Source organism: Python bivittatus, unplaced genomic scaffold (assembly GCF_059951505.1).
Source record: "Python bivittatus isolate LINGU-HERP-01145 unplaced genomic scaffold, Pbiv_v1 ctg000070_np1212, whole genome shotgun sequence".
Classification (NCBI taxonomy): domain Eukaryota; kingdom Metazoa; phylum Chordata; class Lepidosauria; order Squamata; family Pythonidae; genus Python; species Python bivittatus.
This window is the reverse complement of record NW_028277034.1, coordinates 25,736,409-25,758,428: the sequence shown is the minus strand read 5'-3', so window position 1 is coordinate 25,758,428 and position 22,020 is coordinate 25,736,409. Positions and strand designations below refer to the sequence as shown.

At 37.2% G+C, this 22,020-nt stretch overlaps 1 protein-coding gene across 1 annotated transcript in view; it reads right to left on the bottom strand.

Annotated features, from left to right (window-relative positions):
* Positions 1–17,091: 17,091 nt before the first annotated feature.
* SLC7A11 (solute carrier family 7 member 11) overlaps positions 17,092–22,020 on the bottom strand; it is a 64,291-nt gene continuing 59,362 nt past the window's right edge. The window contains exon 12 of the mRNA XM_007430906.4: positions 17,092–17,672. Within this exon, the coding sequence (XP_007430968.2) occupies positions 17,605–17,672 (68 nt within the window). The 3' untranslated portion in view covers positions 17,092–17,604. The remainder of the gene's footprint in view (positions 17,673–22,020) is intronic.

Below are 22,020 nucleotides of genomic sequence, written 5' to 3'. Positions count from 1 at the left end.
ATGTAATACAATAATCCTTTCAACTGTGCACTTACCTAAATGTTGTGAAGCAGTTCTCAGCTTAAAAAGATTCCACAAATATAAATACGTGCGGTTATATAAACTATGTTTACAAACGCATGTTTTGTGAAGGAAAAAGCATATTAATGCTGAATTATACACAAAGACACCTGGTGGTAAATCCTATTAATCTTAATGTGAATTACTTTTAAGAAGGCATCCATAAGATGCATAGAAAAATTATACATTTTTATTGCACATTATTGAAGAAATGAGATAAAACAAACCTATCATCAGCGTATGCAAAACTGACACAGACTGGGAAAAGATTGATCCATCATATCTACTGTTACTGAATTTTGCATTTGGAAAATGATATAAGCATTCTTTTTTTTTTTTTTCTTTTTCTTTTCTTTTCTTTCTTTCTTTCTATTTTTTTTTTTTTTTTTTTGGTCAAAAACAGTTGATGGTTCCTATCTAGGATCCACAGTGAATTTCTAGACTATATCAGAGAGCAATCTTTGTCCATTAGGCAAAAAATAAATCAAAAGTAACAGGGCATTATTTAACAAAATAAATTTAAATAAAATAATTCTATTCAAAATAAGTATAATATTCTGACTTCGTCTTATCCAGCATTTCATTTACTCCTTGCTCTTTTTTATTTTTGCTTACTTTCAAGCCTGATGAAGTATGTTGATGAACTCCAAAACTTGTAACTTCTTTATGACCTTTTACTTAGTGTACAGATCTAGTTTCACCCAAGAGTTCAAGAACTCATGTTTTAATTTTCCCACCAGAAAGAATAACTAACTACAGCAGTGCCATCTCACAAACCACAGAAGAATCTCAGAAGCAAATTCATTGATAATAGAGCTTTTACATGAAAGTTAGATGGTGCAGTTCTCCAGCGGAATGCCATTATTCATTCCCTTTAGAGAATAGCTTTCAGCCTAGAATTAGTGTATGCAGTGTTATTCATTGTACATTTACCTCACCAGAGAACTATTTTCTCCTGTCTATATATTCTATTCTGCTAGAGAAAGACGTTTTATAACACATTGGAGAGTTCTGTTTTACTTTTTAATGTTGGCAGTCCTGCTTCTAAAATATCCATATAATCTAGAAAAAGAGACATTTTAATGCAAAAGCATATTTCAGCTTCCCAAATAACATTTCTCCTTTCCCTGCAGAAATTGTTTTTATTGATTCTGAATCTCAGTGAGCTTAGTATTCATAAAAATAGGCCAAACAGCTACTTGAGAGGACTAAAGGCCTGCACTTAAGTACATAACGTATTTAGGGCAAGCTGGGCAAAGTAATAATTCCCAGTGCTGTCCATTCTCCATATATGCCTCCTATATCTTTTCTTTTACAGGCTGGCAAGAGGCAAAATCCTCCAAACACTGTTTGACAGTGTGGTCCTCTTCAATAGCTTCAATCATCCCTGGAAAAATAAAAGGAAGATCTTCAGGATTACAAATGTGTCTCTATTGAAAAAAAGCCCCTGAACAATTTTATGTGTACTGTGGTGTACACAGACTTCTCATTCAGACAGCCATTTTGTGCATTAGTGCTAGAATAAGCAGCAGACTCACATTGTCCCCCTAAGGACTTTAATCTTTTATGAAGAGCCAACTCAGGACAATGTAGAATGTTGTAAGTATGGAATTCTCTTTGGGGCATTTGTTGAATGTGCCTAGAAGGAACAGTAAGACTCTTCTCCACCCATTGTCTGAATTTATTACACATGCAAGCTACATTCTTCAGTGAAGCTACAGCCAAGGTTTGTACTGCCACTGATTATCCCAGAACAGAAAGTTCCTGTACCACAAAGCTTATAGTCAAACTACAGGAGATGTGAGTAACAAATCAATAGCACTTCCACTGTAGTTTAGTGCTTTAAAGCAGTGTTGTCCAAACTTGGCCACTTTAAGATGAGTGGACTTCAACTCCCAGAATTCCCCAGCCAGCATGGCTGGCTAGGGAATTCTGGGAGTTGAAGTCCACTCATCTTAAAGTGGCCAAGTTTGGACAACACTGGCTTAAAGCCTTGACTGCCACAGGGATGACCCAAGTTCAAGCCCACTCTCAGCCATGGAAGCTTACAGGTGACTTGGGTCAGTTAGTCTTTCCCAGCCCAAACTACCTCACAGAGTGGTTGTGGGGCAAAACAGGTGGAGGGAATGCTATGCATTCCACTTTGAGCTCCTGAATGAAAAGTGGGATGCAAATAGAATAAATAAATATATAAATATTATTTGTTTGTTTGTTTGTTTAAAACTTTATAGAGCCATCCATCTTAGAAACAACCCTGAGCAGCTTATAACCAATAAACAGCATAAAACAATATAAAACAGTAATAAAACAATAATAAAACTAGAAGTAGAAAAACAACCACTCTTCCCTAATGTACCCACATTCTCATCCTATCCTGATCTCACCCTATCCCAATGCCTGGGATATATAAATTTGTATAGCAGGAGAAAGGCCATTCTATTGTTCTGACTGGGATTATGGCACTAGCAAACTAGTTAACTCCCCACATCACCTTCCCAGTGAGAATCAGTTTTTCCTACAAAATGATTTATATAGTGGCCAAACATATCAGTATTTTTAAGGCTGCATCACCCTTACTTTAATTCTTAAGCAGAGTGGCCAGGAGTGATACGCAGGAATTCATCTATCTCTATTTGGTAACTACAATTTGTAGCATATACACTTTCACAAAAATTTTCATATCAAGTGCTATGATACACAAGTCACCAGATGCTTTTTATCAAGTCAAGCCTTCCTCCCTTTTTTTTTTTTAATGCTTCAGGATGATGTATCCTGCACCAAACCAGATTTAATATTAAATATAGCTCTGCATATAGCATGGAAATAAAAACAACAACAAGGAAATAATAATTAGTGCTCACACATAGGTGAAAATAAAGATGATTCCGGATGAATCAGCCAGTCATTATTTTTCAGCCTAGCATACCTTGTTTATGAGTTCTGATGATAAAATGAGGCAGGGGGAGAAGTAGAGCTCCTGGAGGAAAGGCTGGATATAAATCTAAAAATAAATATCTGAACTGTCAGAATGTTACAGATGCAGAAATAGTATTTAACATAAGCCTGTGCAGATTCTTCAGCAAAATGAAGAATCCCTCTGGATCCACATCATAAAGCTTCAAAGCAGCTGCATGGAGACTTTGGGTGGTTGCTCTGAGGCACTCCTGAAATCCTGCATAATGTGCAGAAGTCTCTTTCACTCTAGGCAGCTATGGCAGAAATGTTTTCAGTGCATGCAGATAAATGCATATACAAAAGACCTGGGAGGGCTTCAACATAACCACACAAAACTTGAATGACTGAAGTTTCCTCACATTTTCATGGACTGAATCCAAAGGGGCAAAGGATCCACATAACTCTGTTTAATAGGAATTAAATGTTAGGGCTATTTCACCGTAAGCTTAAGATGGTTCACTGAATTAATTCAATTGCCTGAATTCACACATCATTCTGAATCTTAAATTAAATACATCAGTTGGATTCATAAAACAAGGTGACCAATTGTATTTTCATCCTAGCATGTTGTACAAAGCCAACCATAGTCACATAGAAATCAGATTATTAATTAATAATTAATTAATAATTAATTAATAATTAATAATTAATCTCTTATATAACCACTTATAAATTACTAAATACTCAGGTAGAGAAAGGGTAGAAAAATGGTGTAGATTAAGCTGAAAGTGCTCAAAAGAAATGTCAGAGAGAATTGAGTGAAACTGTTTTCATCCTGTTAGTATGAAGAACATACTGCAACCTACAAACATTGACTTTCCAGGAGGAAAAACATCTTATGTGAAAAAATGCAAACTACTTTGCATGTTTAGAATTCCACATATTCTTCCAGTAAACATTGCCAAAAGACTACACAGTCTAAACTGCCCATATTTCTTCCATATTTTTATCATTGTCTTCCTTTAACCTCCATCTGACCTCTTCTGGTTGCTATGGGAAAATAAATGTCTCTGGCTGAGTAATGAATGAGGTATAGATGGATATAAGATATTCAGAACTTATTCATGAAGTGAATGAAACAACCCTCATTCATTTCAATTTTTCATTTGTTACAAAGTGAAGGCATATTCCTGATTACCATTAAACCTCCACTTACTGAGTTCAAGCTTCTAACAATTACTGGCACTAAGGAAATGTATCAACAGGGTTCAGTGCAGGTTCCTGACATTCTTAGTGCAGGGGATAGCAGGGGACTTCCCTTGGCCATAAAGTTATTTACTTACTTACTTACTTACTTACTTACTTACTTACTTCTGATTCAGAGGAATCAGAGGCTGAATAACCTGCTCCCCCAGATTGTCAGCCTCAAGATTTGGTCAATCACCTGAGGCTGATGTGGAGCAGGTGCAGAAAAAAAAATCAGTGACAAGAATTCTGATTCTGAATGTCCACTCAACCTGAGATATAGCAAGAACTCCAAAGAGTTGAGCAGAAAGTCTCTGTCCAGTTCCTTGAGCAGCAAAGATCTGAATTACCTTAATTAAACTACCCCTGTACCCAGTCTATAGTAGAACCACTACTGGCAGCTGGCCTTTTCATTGCAAACAAGCACATCAACTTCCATGCTCTTGTGCTTCCTGTTGGCATTCTGAACCTCAGCTCTTCAGTCTTGGACTAGCCAAGTAACTTTCTTGGTGACTGGATTTCTGGACTATTGTGGATTATGCTAACCATGCTCTGTTTTGGCTTTGGACTTAACTTCCTCAGGCAAGACCTAGTTCTCCTGTAAAAGTTGTTAGAATGTGTGTGTCTTTGCACCCACTAGCTCTCTGATGGTCTTGTGTGATCAATTAGCAGTCTACCTAAATCAATTGGTAATCTACCTAGAAAAGAAACCAATCAGGAACCAGCTTTCTTGGACTCTCATGACATAGACCAATCAGAGATCAGCTTGCCAAGTACAAATACAAGAGCAGTCAGCCCCTGTTTAGCTGTTGGTGAGCTGCTGAGTGGTATGGTACAAAGCAGATCATTCTGCCTCTGAAGATACCAGCTACAGCTACCACTGAAATGTCAGGACACCAGAAAGCTAGACTATGGCCATTTAGCCTAAATGTCTGTCATTAATTGTCTTGTGTGTAATTGTTTTCTACCCACAAATAAATCACTTGCCACCAGTTGGCTAAGTGCATGCTCAGTCTGGAAAAGGACATTAATATGTAGAGGTTCTATTTTGTGTTCAAAGGAAATATTGGTTAATAAGTTGTTCTGCTTCAATAAAATACAATATGTACTATTTTCCAAAGGAAATATTGGTTAATAAGCTGTTCTGCTTCAATAAAATACAATATGTACTATTTTCCAAAGGCTATAGTTTAAAATATGGACATTGGATAATTGTATTTATTTGTTTTAATTTTTTTTAATAGAAATGTATATAATGAGTTTTAACATGGTACACCTGAATACAGGGATGCATGCAGGGAAAGGGCCCAAAACATCAAGGTGGTGGTTACAACCATGCAGTCAAAGTCCTGCCCTTTTTTAGGTGTGTCATGGGTGTGGCCACTATCTTGACTTTTTTGAATCCTCTGCAGAATTCTATTTATAAAGATGTTTAAGGCCACAGTCCACTGAGCTATTTCAGGTGCCTCTCTTTATGGATACTTTGAATGCCAGTTCCATGCCTGTGTATATTATTGGAATTACAAATTTCCCCACATTTAAAAAGCATGTTTAAACAAATACATACTTCTCACACTATTTCCTTTTACAGTAAGCAACATTATTTAGAGTACATAAAAGGAGTATGAAATAGGAAATCATGGAAATGAAGGGCATGAGATAAAATAATTAGAGCTACTTTATATAAATGCCTTTTACCACACCTCTCCATATCATTCTATCTTTGCAAGCCAGCCTTGCTTCCACAACATCCATTCACCACTTCATGCATTGCACTTTGTTCTTTAAACTTATTCTCTCTCTCTGACTGAAGATCTCATCAACTCCCATCTAAGCCTGAATTTCTCATTCGTTCCCTTCTTCTGGACTTATTCACTCTTCCTTTATATAATTCTTCGGTAATTCTATTGTCTTTCTCCTTGTTAAATCATAGCCAGATCACCTCTGCATACTTTGTTTGTACTAGTCACTCATTTTTGTATTCAATCTACAGCTCCTGTTTATTCTTAACCTTTCTCTTCTTGTATTACCACATACCTCTTAAATATCCGTTTCATTGCATTCAAATTACTTTTATGTTTTTCTGACTTGGCAGTTTTCAATTCCATAACAAAGTAGGCAGAAGTCTGCTGTTATGCATAGCATTTTTTATGCTTTCTGACAAACATTCATTGTTCTAAACAGATTACATATTACCGCTATTTTTCTACTAGCATCTGCTCATCTAATAATTTATCCATCCATTTCTCACCTTTACTAAACATTCTACTAAAGTACACAAATTTATTTTCCTTACCTTTTTGCCAGGCATGTACAACTTGCTATATTTACTCCATTTTTTCTGTCAAACACAGCTAACTTATTTTCCCATATCTTAAATTTTCAGATCCATAATACTTGTTGCATTATACAGTCCATCAAAACCAATCTCCATTTTCTATTCCTCTTTTAACTTTAATCATTCCTTACTTTATTTGCCTAAATTATTTGCAACTACCTTTTTCTCTCTTACACATTGCCCACTGTCTTTCTTTTCTTTCTTTCTTTCTTTCTTTTTTTTTTTTTTGGTAACAATCTTTCTTTATATACCATTTTTCCTCATCCACAGCATCTTTCACTTTATCATTTCATAAAGCATCTATGTCCATACTCCCCATTAGAGTAACTCCACACACTTCTGTGGCACTTTACAACATAATTAATTTCATTTTGTTCAGGCAGCTTCCACACTCTCTTTCTTTTTTATCCAGTTTCCATTCATTCTACCGAGAGATTAGTCTATCTAAGCAGATACATAACAGATAATGACTATTCTCATTCATCCTTGGCTGTCCAAATCACCCAGTCTCTATTGCTGTATTCAACTCATTCTCTGTCATCTATTTCCTTGATCACATTCATGCAAAATGTTGTACAATTTTTCCAAAAATGTGTATCTGGTTTTTCTTTTATCATTCACTGGCATGTGACACACCATTATCACCAACCTATGGATTCCTACATACATATTCAGTCACACCAACCTAAATCACAGGAACTTATTATTACTGACATACATTTTATTTTTATATACATTAGTTTTTTTTAAAAAAAAAATTCTGCTGCCACAAGACTGTCAGTGATGTATGAGGGAAGTTGGTATTTGCTAGAAACTGGATTTTTCCAGGTAATGGGGAATAATGGTATATTCTTTGCAATACTCCTTTTTCATCCAGGTCAGAACTGAATCCAACAGGGTCAGTCAATTTGCTTCTTGGATTATTGCCTCTTCATAAATGAACAACACAGTATATAACACAATTCAAGTTAGGACAGTGTTTATTAACCTTGGCAACTTGAAGGTGTGTGGACTTCAACTCCCAGAATTCCCCAGCCAGCAGGGAAATGGGCATGGCTGGCTGGGGAATTCTGGCAGTTGAAGTCCACACATGTTCAAGTTGTCAAGATTGAAAAACTCTGGGTTCAGGTGTTGCTGCTACAGGGTAGATTCAGACTTAAATTTGTTTTTGTGATCAGTCATGTTCACTTCTAGTTTTCCTCCATTATTGCTGTATGCATATCTTCTATTACTCATTTCTTAAAGTTTCTTGGTAAACCAAGGAGTCAAGTGGGACCAGCAAGCAGAGAAAGGTCATCTAGGAACAATCACTTCAAAAACTCAGTTTACTGCCTGTTGCCAGTGGCACATTAGGCCAACTACAAAACTGGCTGCCAGATCATTGAAAAATGCCCCCAAATGCCCACCAGAATCCCACCTGATCCATAAGATACCTAAGAGAGACCACCATAATTGGCCTGTTTACCCCACAGAGGGGCCAAGCAATAAATAATCTAATTATTTTACCACACAAAGGGCTGAGTGTAATAACCCCCATATCCAGATAATCAAACAATTACTCTGGGCAAAAACAAGGTCTTATGTATGACTGACTGCATGTATTAGGCCATGAACTCCTGAACTTTCCTAGAGTCTCAGAGATTAGATGATTCAAATTCCCCAAGGCCAACTGATGAAGGAACTCCAGTACCAAATCTGAGATTATTTATCTGTCCAATTTCCAGGCCACTCAACTCCAAAAATTAAAAAGAGAAAAAAGACATATTAAAAAGCACAATTAACTTAAAGAAACAATAAGACAGAAACAAAGTTCCACATCACCCCAACAGCCCATCAGACCCCCTAACCCAAGGTGTGAGAAAAGAGCCATGTTTTGGGGGCTCTCTTGAAGGTGAGTAGGGTAGCACTCAAGCAAATCTCTGGGAGGGTCATGTTCCAGAGGACAGGACCTGAAACAAGGGATTTCTACAAAAGACACTATTTGCCACTCTTAGCCAGGTTTCAATAATACCTGACTGAAGTAAGCCAGACCTGTGTGGTCATCAGCCACCAATTTAGGTACTAGCAAGGTCTTATTACAAACAGACCTGGCAACAACCTGAGATCAAGGTCACCAATTAACTGGATATCAGTCCCCAGGACATCACTTGAAGTCAGGACTTTCCTCTGGCTCCCTGCCTCACACTCAGATGAGCCATAGCTTATATAGCTGGCACATTTTGGAGAGAGAAGATACTCCTTGGACTTACAGTGTAGATCTCATCCTAAGGACATTCATATGATAGTGCTATAATAACTCCAGGCATTCAAACCAGAATCAGTTTTACTCAAGCTTACCCACACTATTCTATTCATGCTAGACCAGTAATCTAGAGACTATCTTGTAAGTCAACATGCTCTTATCTGCATTCCACCAACTAGGAGATATATACACTGTACTGACAACATTAAGGGTGATCATTTAAAAATAACTTTTATGTATAGTAAATGTGTATTTATAACAATAGCAAAGACATTTTGTTTTTGGAAACACATCAAAAGCCCTTTTGAAGGAATTCTCCATAATGTTATTCTCACAATGGCTTTTATTTTGCCTTCTGTACTACATTTTAACCAATGCACTGCTGTGACTCTGATAACCCTTTCTTGCATTTGTACATCAGATTTAATGGATGATTCCTGCCAAAGAACTGTTTGGGGTGGGGTTTTTTTGTTTTTTGTTTTTGTTTTTTTGTATCATAACCTATATTTGATTATTGTATATTGGACTGACTTTTCTTTTATGCTTAAGCATTCATTTATTTCTATCAGTGCTGTTGTGAAGCACTTCCTATAATTGAACAAATCATCAAAAATTAAGATACAGAAAATATTTGAAACTATAATTCCTCTTCTAGCCATTCCATCAGAGAGCAAAATGCTGCTGAATGTTTTAAGTGCTTAATTCTGGAGCAGGCATCAATGCTAGCAATCAAACAGCAATACAATAAAACCTAATTGCATATTTATTGCACAGTTACAGGCAGAAAAATTGATCCCGTCAGGATTAGGAAGAATGTTTCATCCATCTGTTGAACCACAGAATTAGACTGTTCCATCCTGAAATTAGAAATTCCAGAGACAATTACCTGAATATTTCATTACACTTTATATATTTACTTTGCTTTAATTTTCATTTTCTCTTGCTTGTATATTGAGATATTTATGAAGATCTTATTTAAATTAGGGTTTAAAGGAAACAAATGGGGTGAATGATTTCCTTGTGTAGTGTAATTATCATCAGAAGTTCTAAAACTGATACAGGGTACTTACATATTGCTCAAGTGAACAACTTGTCCTAGTGGAAAATGAACAAATGCAATCATTTGTGATAATGGATAGGAAATTATTCCACCAATAAAAGTTTGTATTTCTTTAAGAAGCTGCAGGAATCATTATTTATTCTATAGTTTAACAAATGCATATACTGCTGCAGCTGTTACAGCATTGACATGAAAATCTGATGGATTTTAATCTTTGTGCAATATTTCCCTAACCACGTATCTCCTAAATACGTTGCTACCTCATATATGGGAGATGAAATCTAACAGACCTGGATGTTATCAGATTAAGAAATTTTCTTATAGATTATTAGTACAACTTTATGCATCATAGCTATCCCATAGCCAGATTGATGTCTATTGTTCAATGACCTTGCTGAAATAGGAAATTGAATTTTTGGCAGGAAAAAAAATGTATCTCATTGCAAAGTTGTTATTCCTCAATGTTTATTCATCCTGGTATCAATAAAAGGCAAAAGACCATAAATAAGGAAAGTTAAATTTAGGTAAAAACAACGTATGTTTTGTACATTGCTGAATTGTCCTTCATCATCTTTCACATACAACATTTCACATTTAATGTGTTTAGTGCATATAGAGACCATCGAGCTATTGAACACTTAAGAGCATTTTGAAAGTACATTTCTGCTGCGCTTGCAGAACTTGGCAGTTTCAGAAGTCTGTACACAGAACATTCTAAAACCTTTGGACTCCTTCAGCCTCTAGAGGAGAACAGATGACTGACAGCATTTAATGCAGTACAAGCTGTATTTGGCAAAGGAAATAGTCAACTTCTCTTTCTATCCGTGGTATTTGAAAACAGCTCTTTAGATCTTGACTGCAGCACTTGATTACTGCAGTATCATCAACTATTTTTCTTCTTCATTTTCCCTCTGCTTGCCTTCGGTAATATCTTGCATTATGAGGACAGCTAAAGCTTTTGAACATTTGCCCAAAACATTATGCATACTGGTTAGCCCCAATAACGATATTGCCAGATTGTGGATTTTGAAATCAAAATTCAATAACCTCTTCTCAGATATGGCCAAATCCTTATACAGAGTATGTTCTAATATCAATGGGCAGAGAATAAATTTCACACTGTTGTAAAGCAAGCACATTTTTCAAATCAGTTTGATTTTTACATGCATGGTCAGAGTGAAGATGGTATAGAAGAAGCTACTTTTAATACAATAATTATCACCTCTGACTATTTTCATTTTATTGTTCTGATGTCATTGTTTATCATTCTTCCCAAATATAGATGCAAATATATTCCTATCTCAGTATCACATTTTATGCATCTAATTAAATGGATGTAACCTGTGAAAGTATATGTTATAATAAATGTGTTAGCCTTAAAGGTTCCACAAAATTCTGAAGGTATTTCCAATGCCTGACTCCAAAACTCTCCTGGATGAAACCCAGAGCATCCAGAAGTACATCAAAGAAGATGGCACCCAAAGATGAGCTGCTAAGACAATGCCTAAGGCAGCAGCAGACATGGAAGGAAGTTCAAGCAGAGGAGGTACCATGGCAAGACAGGACCCTGCATGGGATGTACCATCAACAGATAGCTGAGGTGACTGACATTGGTAAATCCTATCAGTGGCTGGAAAGGGCTGGACTAAAAGACAACACTGAGACACTGATAAGGCACTAAGCACCAGATCCATAGAAGCAGAGGTCTATCACACTAGATAGGACCCATGGTGCGGACTGTGTAGAGAGGCTTCAGAGACATTCCAACACATAGCTGCAGGGTGTAAGATGCAGGCAGGAACAGCATACACTGAATGGCACAACCAAGTAGCTGGCATTGTGTACAGGATCTGCACAGTATATGGGCTAGACCCTCCCAGATGGGAGATTCCACAGAAGGTTGTGGAGAATAACAGGGCTAAGAACCTGTCAGACTGCCAGATCCAGACAGACAGGCAGGTACTGGCCAATCAACCAGACATTGTGGTAGTAGACAAGGACCAGAAAATAGAGGTAGTGATAGATGTAGAGGTGACAAGTGACAGCAACATCAGGAAGAAAGAGTATGAGAAGCTGGAGATGTACTAGAGTCTGAAGAGCGAACTCAAGTGGTCCCAGTGGTGGTAAGAGCACTCAGGGCTGGAAGAATGGCTCCAACAGATCCCAGGAACAACATCAGAGCTCTCTGTTCAGAAGAGTGCAGTATAGGAACAGCTAAGTTACTGCACCCTCAAACTCTCAGGCCTCTGGTATAGGAGCCAAGATTGAGGAAGACACATACCACCCATGGGGTGAGAAGGGATTTTTTTTAATCAACATTTCTTAACAGCCCAATGATTATCTTTCTATTTCTTTCTTTGACCCAAGCTAATTCTTCCTGAGTGGCCATTTGGCAGGTATAATGCAGCACCTAATATGCTTAAGCATATGATCTTCCTCCATTCCATTTTAAGTGGTAACTGTGTTGATGTCATGATTTCACCATGAAGTCAGCCATTTTTGCTTCTGCTGTAGGGCAATGCATTACTTCAGTTTCCACTTAAACTGATAGGATCAAAAACAATGCTTGTTGAAACACAAGTATCTTGAAGAAATACACAGTTCTTTCAATAATACCATTTAATTTTAAATATATATAGTTGATACTGACCCACAAAAATATAAAATTCTAATGATACGATATGTATTATATCATACATATATATGTATATAAATACACAATGAACATATACAAAATACATAATGAACATGTTAGTTTTTAGCTTAGTTTGCAATGCACAAAGTTGTACGCTTTTTGAAGTTAGGAAGAATTGCTTTAGACCACATAAAAGCATACTATTTCTGTACTATTCATTAGAGCAGCCCCTTCTTTTTCATGCTTCTTCACCATCCTGATACAGTTTTAAAGTCACATTAACTTTAATGAATTGAGACCAGAAAGCAGGTATATCATCTACCACCCATCCAGGCTGGCTCAGAAACTTGAAAAAAAATATGGGTTGCTTTAATGAATAGCACAGAGGTGGCTGCTTGTGCAAGGTCTAAATTACACACAGTAATTTTCAAAGCATAGCATATGACAGCTGGTATGGTTTAATGTTTAAGGTGCTGGGCTAGAAGTAAAGAATAAGGAGAACCAGATTGTAATCTTCCCTTATGCATGGAGACTGGCTAGGTAGCTTTGGGCCAGTCACTCAATCTCAGCCCTAGGCAGGAAGTAAAAAAAACGTCTATCTACCAAACCACTTTGGTCCAATATCATAGATTATGGTCCATAACCTTCAGTGAGGCCTTCCTCCTGCAATGTATTAATTCATGCTGAATATACAGTTTATGTATATACACATGCACACACAGAGACACGCATACATCATTATATTAAAAGGGGTTAATTTCTCAGTAAATGCCTTTTGAATCAGTACATAAACTGATTAATACTTTATTCATCCTGTATAAGGTCCGTGTACTGTAAGGACCTTATATGATATAACTGTCTTATAACTGAAATCCATTGCGTATTTCCTCTGGGAGAAAACTCCACTGAACTCAACAGGGTTTATATTTGTCCTAGATTCCACTTAAATCCCATTAATAATAGCCATTTAGACATTAATACTAATAGCTAATATTCACAGTCTAACACTTGTAATTATGTAACTGTGAGCAGTGCTAGTTCTGCACCAATGCTTTATATAGTTTTTGAAAAGAAGCAAGTTTGCAGAGTTTGCATCAGTTCTTTCCAAATGTAACTGAATTATAACTGAGTAAGCAAAAGAAAACACATCTTTCAGGTAGTCCTTGCTTAACGACCATTTGTTTAACGACAGTTTGAAGTTACGACAGCCTTGTAAAAAGTGCTTTGTGACCTGTACTTGCACTTGTGACCATCACAAACTATCACACCACTCCCATCATCACATGATCACAACTCAGGCACTTGGCAACTGGGTTGCATTTACGACCGGTTGCAGCATCCTGCAGTCACTGATCACGATTTGTGAGTTTTGCCGGTTTCTGGCAAAAAAAAGTCCATTTGGGAAACTAGATTTCCTTAATGACCATGTGATTTGCTTAATGACCACAGTGATTCACTTTATGGCCATTGTAAAAATGGTCATAAAATCAGGTCCCATCATGTGACTTGCTTAATGACTACCCTGCTTAACAACCAATTTTCTGGTCCCCATTGTGGTTGCTAAGTTGTTGAGAATTCATCTTGGTAGCAGCAGGTAATTCCAGTGGTGATTTGGTTCAACAATATACATGCTATATAGCACAAAGTACATAGAAGAGAATCGGTAGTAGATAGTTGAATACAACTTTGCGTTACCACTTCTTACCCACCTTATTCATAAAACAATTTCTAGTGGATTGGGCTCTAAGTCCATGTTAATACAAATTGTAGCTTCTTCTTCCATAGCAGGATTATATTTATATTTACTTAGTCCTAAGTACATGTGACCTATGATATAAAATGAAGGAACAGCACATGAGAGAGTGCAAATAATTGTCTTCCCCCCCCAGCTCCTTAGAAAAGGCAGCAGTCCCACTGAATGTGTTTCTCCTAACCAAAACTGATCAGGTGGAAGGAACCAGAAAGGGCATTGCAGGTGCTGTACATACTGTACTTCATCATACCATGCTTTCCTCTTAAATCACATATTTTGCATCCTCACTCTGTTAAGGCTGTAGCACAGTAATCCATGTTCTGTTGTGTTGCAATAGTTAGAGATTTGCAACTTTTATCTTTAGCCAATAGTCATCACTATCCATTTATATCCTAGACAATGTTGTTTATCTCCTGGCTTTCATTCAGCTATACATATCTTTGCAAATTATTCTCCTTTGGTACCTCATTAATATAGTTTTGTATTATTATAGTGATTGTAAATATTCATGTGATGGAATTATTAATTAGAATAAGCCTCCTGTGCGCCTTTCTAAAAGTCACACTATTACTTTACAAATAATTCACTGTGCACAGAATATAAAACTGCACAATTAATGAAGAAGGCAGTATCTCTAAGGACACAGAGCCTGTTTTGGGGCCACTAATCCTACAAAAAAGTGATGCCTGGAACAATTTTTCTTAATGCTGTGTTGTTAAATACAAAAAACAACAGGAAGACATTGAACAGAATGCTGTCCACATCAATAAAGTTACTTTGAATTTCCTGTTTCAAGTTTATACTTCAAGATTCTATATATTAAAGCAAAGAAAGGAAAAGACAAGAGTTTCTTTTTGATGGAACAAGAAAAATGGAATAGCATCTCATTTATAAATGGATTTCCTAAATATGATAGTATGAGGAATATCCTTTCAAGATCTGTATGTTACAATTAATTCAATATGGTATCAGCTATTCAGGATTATGACAGAAATTATGACTATGAATAAGGTTAATTGTTATAGCCAACAATGGAGGATGGTAAGATACCATTTTATTTCTGTTTCTTATCATGAGGTAACTATGGTATTATTATGCAGCAAAACTGAGTGAAAGTGACCAGATTTACACATCATGTCAAGCCATTGTTTGCTTAATAATGATTTGCTAAATAATCACAATTGATGGGCTCACAAAAATACTAAGCTGTAAACTAATTTCCCAACAATGGTAGGTTTGCACAATATTTTAATCCAAAAGACACCAAATCAGGTGTCTTTTAATATGTTGAAAAAATAAGGCTGTTATCTCTATGCCACACTGAAGATAGTATAGCCCTGTGACCCTGCAAATTTATTTTTAACTCTCTCTCTCTCTCCATTTTTAAAAAAGGGATTGGCTTTGGAACGCAGTACTCTAAGACTGCTTCAGATGCTCATAATTAAGAGCATGGTCCTTTGAATTCTGGAAACAATTCCAGGTTCCTAGAATTTTAAATAACTAAAGCTTTGGTAGAAAATATATTGTTAGGACTAAATAGCACTAGATAGCTGCAATGAATGAATATTTAATAATAATTTTGTATTAAGATGCATTATTAAGCTTTTACTATACATACACATGCACACAAACACATAGGGCAAAGGTGGAAACCTCCCTTATGATCCTCATAAATGTCCATATATTTTTAATTAATTAACAGCCCTGCTGGAGTAGCACAATCCTTGATACATCTTCTGGCAGAGATGTAAGAAACTACCAAAAGAGGTGCTGGTGCAGTCAGAATGAGTCAAAACTAAAAACCATCGTTTTCAGATCTGGCACAGCTACTACATTCAAGCATCGCACTGGCTTTATATTAGTGATCTGAAATGGCATGCTCTGTGGCTGGGTTAGAGGTGGTTGTTATTTCAAAGTAACTTCATCTCCATATAGCAAGCCATTTGTGCACATATCTCATAGCTCTATGCTTCATTTCAAAGGATCTGCTCAGAATAATTTCTCTCTTCCCCCATAGCTTGCTTCTTAGTACAGAGGAGAAGGAGAAAAGAAAAAAAAAAAAAGAGTACATTAGAGAGACAATTGGTGTTCCCACTCGTTTTCTGAACCAGGCTTTATTCACTGCTTGCTTCAGCCCTGCCCAGAATATGGATCCCAGCAGATGACTCTTAAGGAAATGAAACCTTCTATAGAAAAAGAGAGGCTGCCCATATCTGCTCTAGCTGATTTTAAAGTATCACCAACAATTCACAATGTTTCTAGATATACAGTTCTTAGGGCTACCAGTTAAAAGATACTGTGGAACTACTCCATTTCAAATATTCTATTCAATATTCAAAAATAGAAACACAGTGGGAAAAACAAAGACTTAAAGTGATTAAAATAAATACAGTACATAAGTAGAAGATAATCTGTCTTCCCACATCTGTCAGCAGGGTAATTGCATCACAAAAGCTGGGATAGGCAATAGAGTGTCATCCAGATTTCTTGAAATAAAACTCCTACAAGCCCTTTTCATTTACCAGAGTGGTTGATGGGAATTCTAATACAAAACATCTGGCACAAACCAGGTTGTTTTTCCTCGATCAAATGCTGATCTGAAAGCACTTCAAATAAATAGTGAATTTATGTTGATTTGCAATAAAAAGACAGTAAAATGGAGCAAATCTGCCTAAATCACCTCAAATAGAAATTACTTTTGTTATGTAAGTATTGGTCAAACGAAAAATGCCTCTCTGCTCTTCATATGCTATGTTCCTCTAAAGCAGGGGTGCCAAAACAATTCAGCAGCCCTAAGCAGAACTGGATAGGGGAAAAATAGAGTTGTTGTTTTTGTTTTTAATGCATTAGTGTTCTCAATGAAACAGAAAAGTGTGATTTAAAAAAAATGGAATAATTTTGTATTAATTCAAACAACTCTTTTATTCTTGTCTTACTTCACGTCCAGCAAAGAGAATTCATATACAATCCATTATATTATTTCTAGCTATCATGAACATTTTTAAAACAAATGTTCTTAGTAAATATCAGTATGAAGAACTTGAGCTCTTATATATTTAAAATATAGGAAATATCACATCAACTCCATTTGCAAAACAGAAGATGGGCACTGTTTAACAACAGTTAAAACAGTTGCCTACAAAACTGTTGATACAGTGTCAGATAACTTTTTATATATGTGTACACACATACATCCATAACAATTCTATTTAAAGTTCTCATCAAGTAACAGGTTAAAAGTGATGCCCCAATTTAACTTCTCCAAGTTTTCCAATAACAGTTAATTAAAAAAAAGCCTTTTGGCAAAAATACTCTTCATTCAATCGATGAAGAACTTGGATGCTTGACTAACAAAGCAGATTCTTCTAGCTGAAGATCACAAACTTGGATTTTCTTCTGTTGGAACAACTTCTAAGATTATTTGCAATGTTGATGTCATGTTGTCTGTGAAGGAAAAATATAGGAGAATCTATTCAAGTTTACTTAGATGTTCAGATAAAATCAGTAGAACTTTTTTCAGATCAATGTGAATACAACTATGACCTAAGATATAGATAGATAGATAGATAGATAGATAGATAGATAGATAGATAGATAGATAGATAGAATTTAAATGAAGCAACTGACAATTTAATTCAAACCCAGAGTATTTGTTATATACTGAACATATATAAAAACAGTCTGGTTAATAATTTTGTTTTAGGATTTGAATCTTACTAAACTTTTTAAGGAGACCGCCTTTACAAAGTAACACATTTAACAAATGAAAAAAATAAATAAATAACCTATAAATAACTTGGCAATTGCTTACTATCCACAGTACTTTAGATGTATTGCAATGACAATTACCTATCCTTGTTAGATTCAACTGATGTGGAGTGACTTTGGGCCAGTTGCTTTCTCTCATCCTAAACTACCACATAGGATTGTTGTGAGAATAAAATATAGTATTGCCCCATATACCCACTTGGAGTTCCTTATAGGAAACATAAGATGTAAATGTAAAAAATAAATTAAAATAAAATAAAAGCTATTACTGGCATTTAGGGCAGGAGCTCCTACTCAACCTGTCCAGTAGCTCCCTTCTGTTCCCTAAAAGCAGATCTTTAAATGCACACACTTGTGAGAACAATCATTTGAGTATGCCAAGATGTTTCAACATATTTCTGTCCTAACGTGTTCATTTGGCACTCCTAAAAGGTGTTAAAAGGTGTTACCCCTTCATGAATCACTGCCCCTTCATGAATCACTGCCTTGTCGTGGCGAAGGGGCTTGCGTAACTCAGTGAAGCCATGAGCTATACCGTGCAGGGCCACCCAAGACGGACAGGTCATGACAGAGAGTTCTGACAAAATGTGGTCCACTGGAGAAGGAAATGGCAACCCACTCCAGTATCCGTGCCAAGAAAACCCCATGGACAATGTTAAAAGGCTAAAAGATATGACGCCGGAAGATGAGCCCCTCAGGTCGGAAGGTGTCCAATATGCTACTGGGGAAGAGCGGAGGGCAATTCCAAGTAGCTCCAGAAAGAGTGAAGCGGCTGGGCCAAAGCCGAAAGGACGTTCAGCTGTGGATGTATCTGGAAGCGAAAAGAAGGTCCGATGCTGCAAAGAACAATATTGTATAGGTACCTGGAATGTAAGATCTATGAACCAAGGCAAGCTGGATGTGGTCAAGCATGAGATGACAAGACTGAACATCGACATCTTGGGAATCAGCGAACTGAAATGGACGGGAATGGGTGAATTTAATTCGGGTGACCATTATATCTACTACTGTGGGCAAGAAACCCTTAGAAGAAATGGAGTTGCAATCATAGTCAATAAGAGAGTCGGAAAGGCAGTAATGGGGTACAACCTCAAAAACGACAGAATGATCTCAGTGCGTATCCAAGGCAAACCATTCAATATCACAGTCATCCAAGTCTATGCCCCAACCACTGATGCTGAAGAAGCTGAGGTTGACCGCTTCTATGAAGACCTACAACATCTTCTAGAACTAGCACCAAAAAAGATGTCCTTTTCATCATAGGGGATTGGAATGCTAAAGTAGGAAGTCAAGGAGTAATCGGAATAACAGGCAAGTTTGGCCTTGGAGTACAAAATGAAGCAGGGCAAAGGCTAATAGAGTTCTGTCAAGAGAACAAGCTAGTCATAGCAAACACTCTTTTCCAACAACACAAGAGACGACTCTACACATGGACATCACCAGATGGTCAAAACCGAAACCAGATTGATTACATACTTTGCAGCCAAAGATGGAGAAGCTCTATACAGACAGCAAAAACAAGACCAGGAGCTGACTGTGGCTCAGATCATGAGCTTCTTACTGCAAAATTTAGGCTTAAATTGAAGAATGTAGGGAAAACCACTAGACCACTCAGGTATGACTTAGATCATATTCCTTGTGAGTACACAGTGAAGGTGATGAATAGATTTAGAGGATTAGATTTGGTAGACAGAGTGCCTGAAGAACTATGGACGGAGGTCCGTAACATTGTACAGGAGGCAGCAACTAAAACCATCCCAAAGAAAAAGAAATGCAAGAAAGCAAAATGGCTGTCTGATGAGGCTTTACAAATAGCTGTGGAAAGAAGGAATGCGAAAAGCAAGGGTGAAAGGGAAAGATATAAGCAACTGAATGCAGATTTCCAGAGAATAGCAAGGAGAGATAAGAAAGCCTTCTTAAATGAACAATGCAAAGAAATTGAGGAAAACAATAGAATGGGGAAGACTAGAGATCTCTTCAAGAAAATTGGAGATATGAAAGGAACGTTTAGTGCAAAGATGGGCATGATAAAGGACAAAAAAGGCAGGGACCTAACAGAAGCAGAAGAGATTAAGAAGAGGTGGCAAGAATACACAGAAGAACTATACAAGAAAGATCTTAATGTCCCTGATGTCCACGCTGGTGTGATCGCTGACCTTGAGCCAGACATCCTAGAGAGTGAAGTCAAGTGGGCCTTAGGAAGCATTGCTAACAACAAAGCTAGTGGAGATGACAGTATTCCAGCTGAGTTATTTAAAATACTAAAAGACGATGGTGTTAAAGTGCTGCACTCAATATGCCAGCAAGTTTGGAAAACGCAACAGTGGCCACGGGATTGGAAAAGGTCAGTTTACGTTCCAATTCCAAAGAAGGGCAATGCCAAAGAATGCTCAAACTATCGCACAATTGCACTCATTTCACATGCTAGCAAGGTTATGCTCAAAATCCTACAAGCTAGGCTTCAGCAATACATGAACCGAGAACTACCGGATGTACAAGCTGGGTTTCGAAGAGGCAGAGGAACTAGAGATCAAATCGCCAACATTCGCTGGATCATGGAGAAAGCACGAGAGTTCCAGAAAAATATCTACTTCTGCTTCATTGACTATGCAAAAGCCTTTGATTGTGTGGATCACAACAAACTGTGGCAAATTCTTAAAGAGATGGGAGTACCAGACCACCTTACCTGTCTCCTGAGAAATCTGTATGCAGGCCAAGAAGCAACAGTTAGAACCAGTCACGGAACAACCGATTGGTTCAAAATAGGGAAAGGTGTACGACAAGGCTGTATACTGTCACCCTGCTTATTTAACCTATATGCAGAGTACATCATGAGAAATGCCAGGCTGGAAGAATCACAAGCCGGAATTAAGATTGCAGGGAGAATCATCAACAACCTCAGATATGCAGACGATACCACCCTAATGGCAGAAAGTGAAGAAGAACTAAAGAGCCTCTTGATGAGGGTGAAAGAGGAGAGTGCGAAAGCTGGTTTGAAACTCAACATTAAAAAAACTAAGATCATGGCATCTGGACCCATCAATTCCTGGCAAATAGAAGGGGTAGAAATGGAAGCAGTAACAGACTTCATTTATTTGGGCTCCAAGATCACCGCAGATGGAGACTGCAGCCATGAAATTAAAAGATGCTTGCTCCTTGGGAGGAAAGCTATGGCAAGCCTAGATAGCATATTAAAAAGCAGAGACGTCACCTTGCCGACAAAGATCCGCATAGTCAAAGCTATGGTTTTTCCAGTAGTAATGTATGGCTGTGAGAGCTGGACCATAAAGAAGGCGGAGCGCCGAAGAATTGATGCCTTTGAACTGTGGTGCTGGAGAAGACTCTTGAGAGTCCCCTGGACTGCTAGGAGGTCAAACCAGTCAATCTTAAAGGAAATCAACCCTGATTGCTCATTGGAAGGATCGATAATGAAGCTCAAGCTCAGATACTTTGGTCACCTAATGCGAAGAGAGGACTCTTTGGAAAAGACCCTGATGCTGGGAAAGATTGAAGGCAAAAGGAGAAGAGGACGGCAGAGGATGAGATGGTTAGATAGCATCACTGAAGCAATGAGCATGAAACTGAGCAAACTCAGGGAGGCAGTGAAGGACCGGAAGGCCTGGCGCAGTATGGTTCATGGGGTCACGGAGAGTCGGACACGACTTAACGACTAAACAACAACAAAAAGGTGTTAGCTTGAATCTTAAAATAAATTAATTTATATCGCAATTTTATATCTGAGAATAAGTCCCACTGAACTAGTTTCCTATGCCCTCTCCCTTACTACAACCATTTAATGATTCCTGAAAACTCTTTTTAGAAAATCAGGGAGCCTTTTTGGCCAAATTAAGGGATTGATGACTATTCATATTTAAGGAACATGTCTTAGGATCAAAACCACTGTTGCCTTAAGAAGGAACAAAGGTTTATGGTCTACCTTCATATGGGATTATTGATATCCAAGAAAAAAAGACCTTTACAGACTATTGTCTTTTTAAGTATTGTTGTCTTCTGAACAAAATAA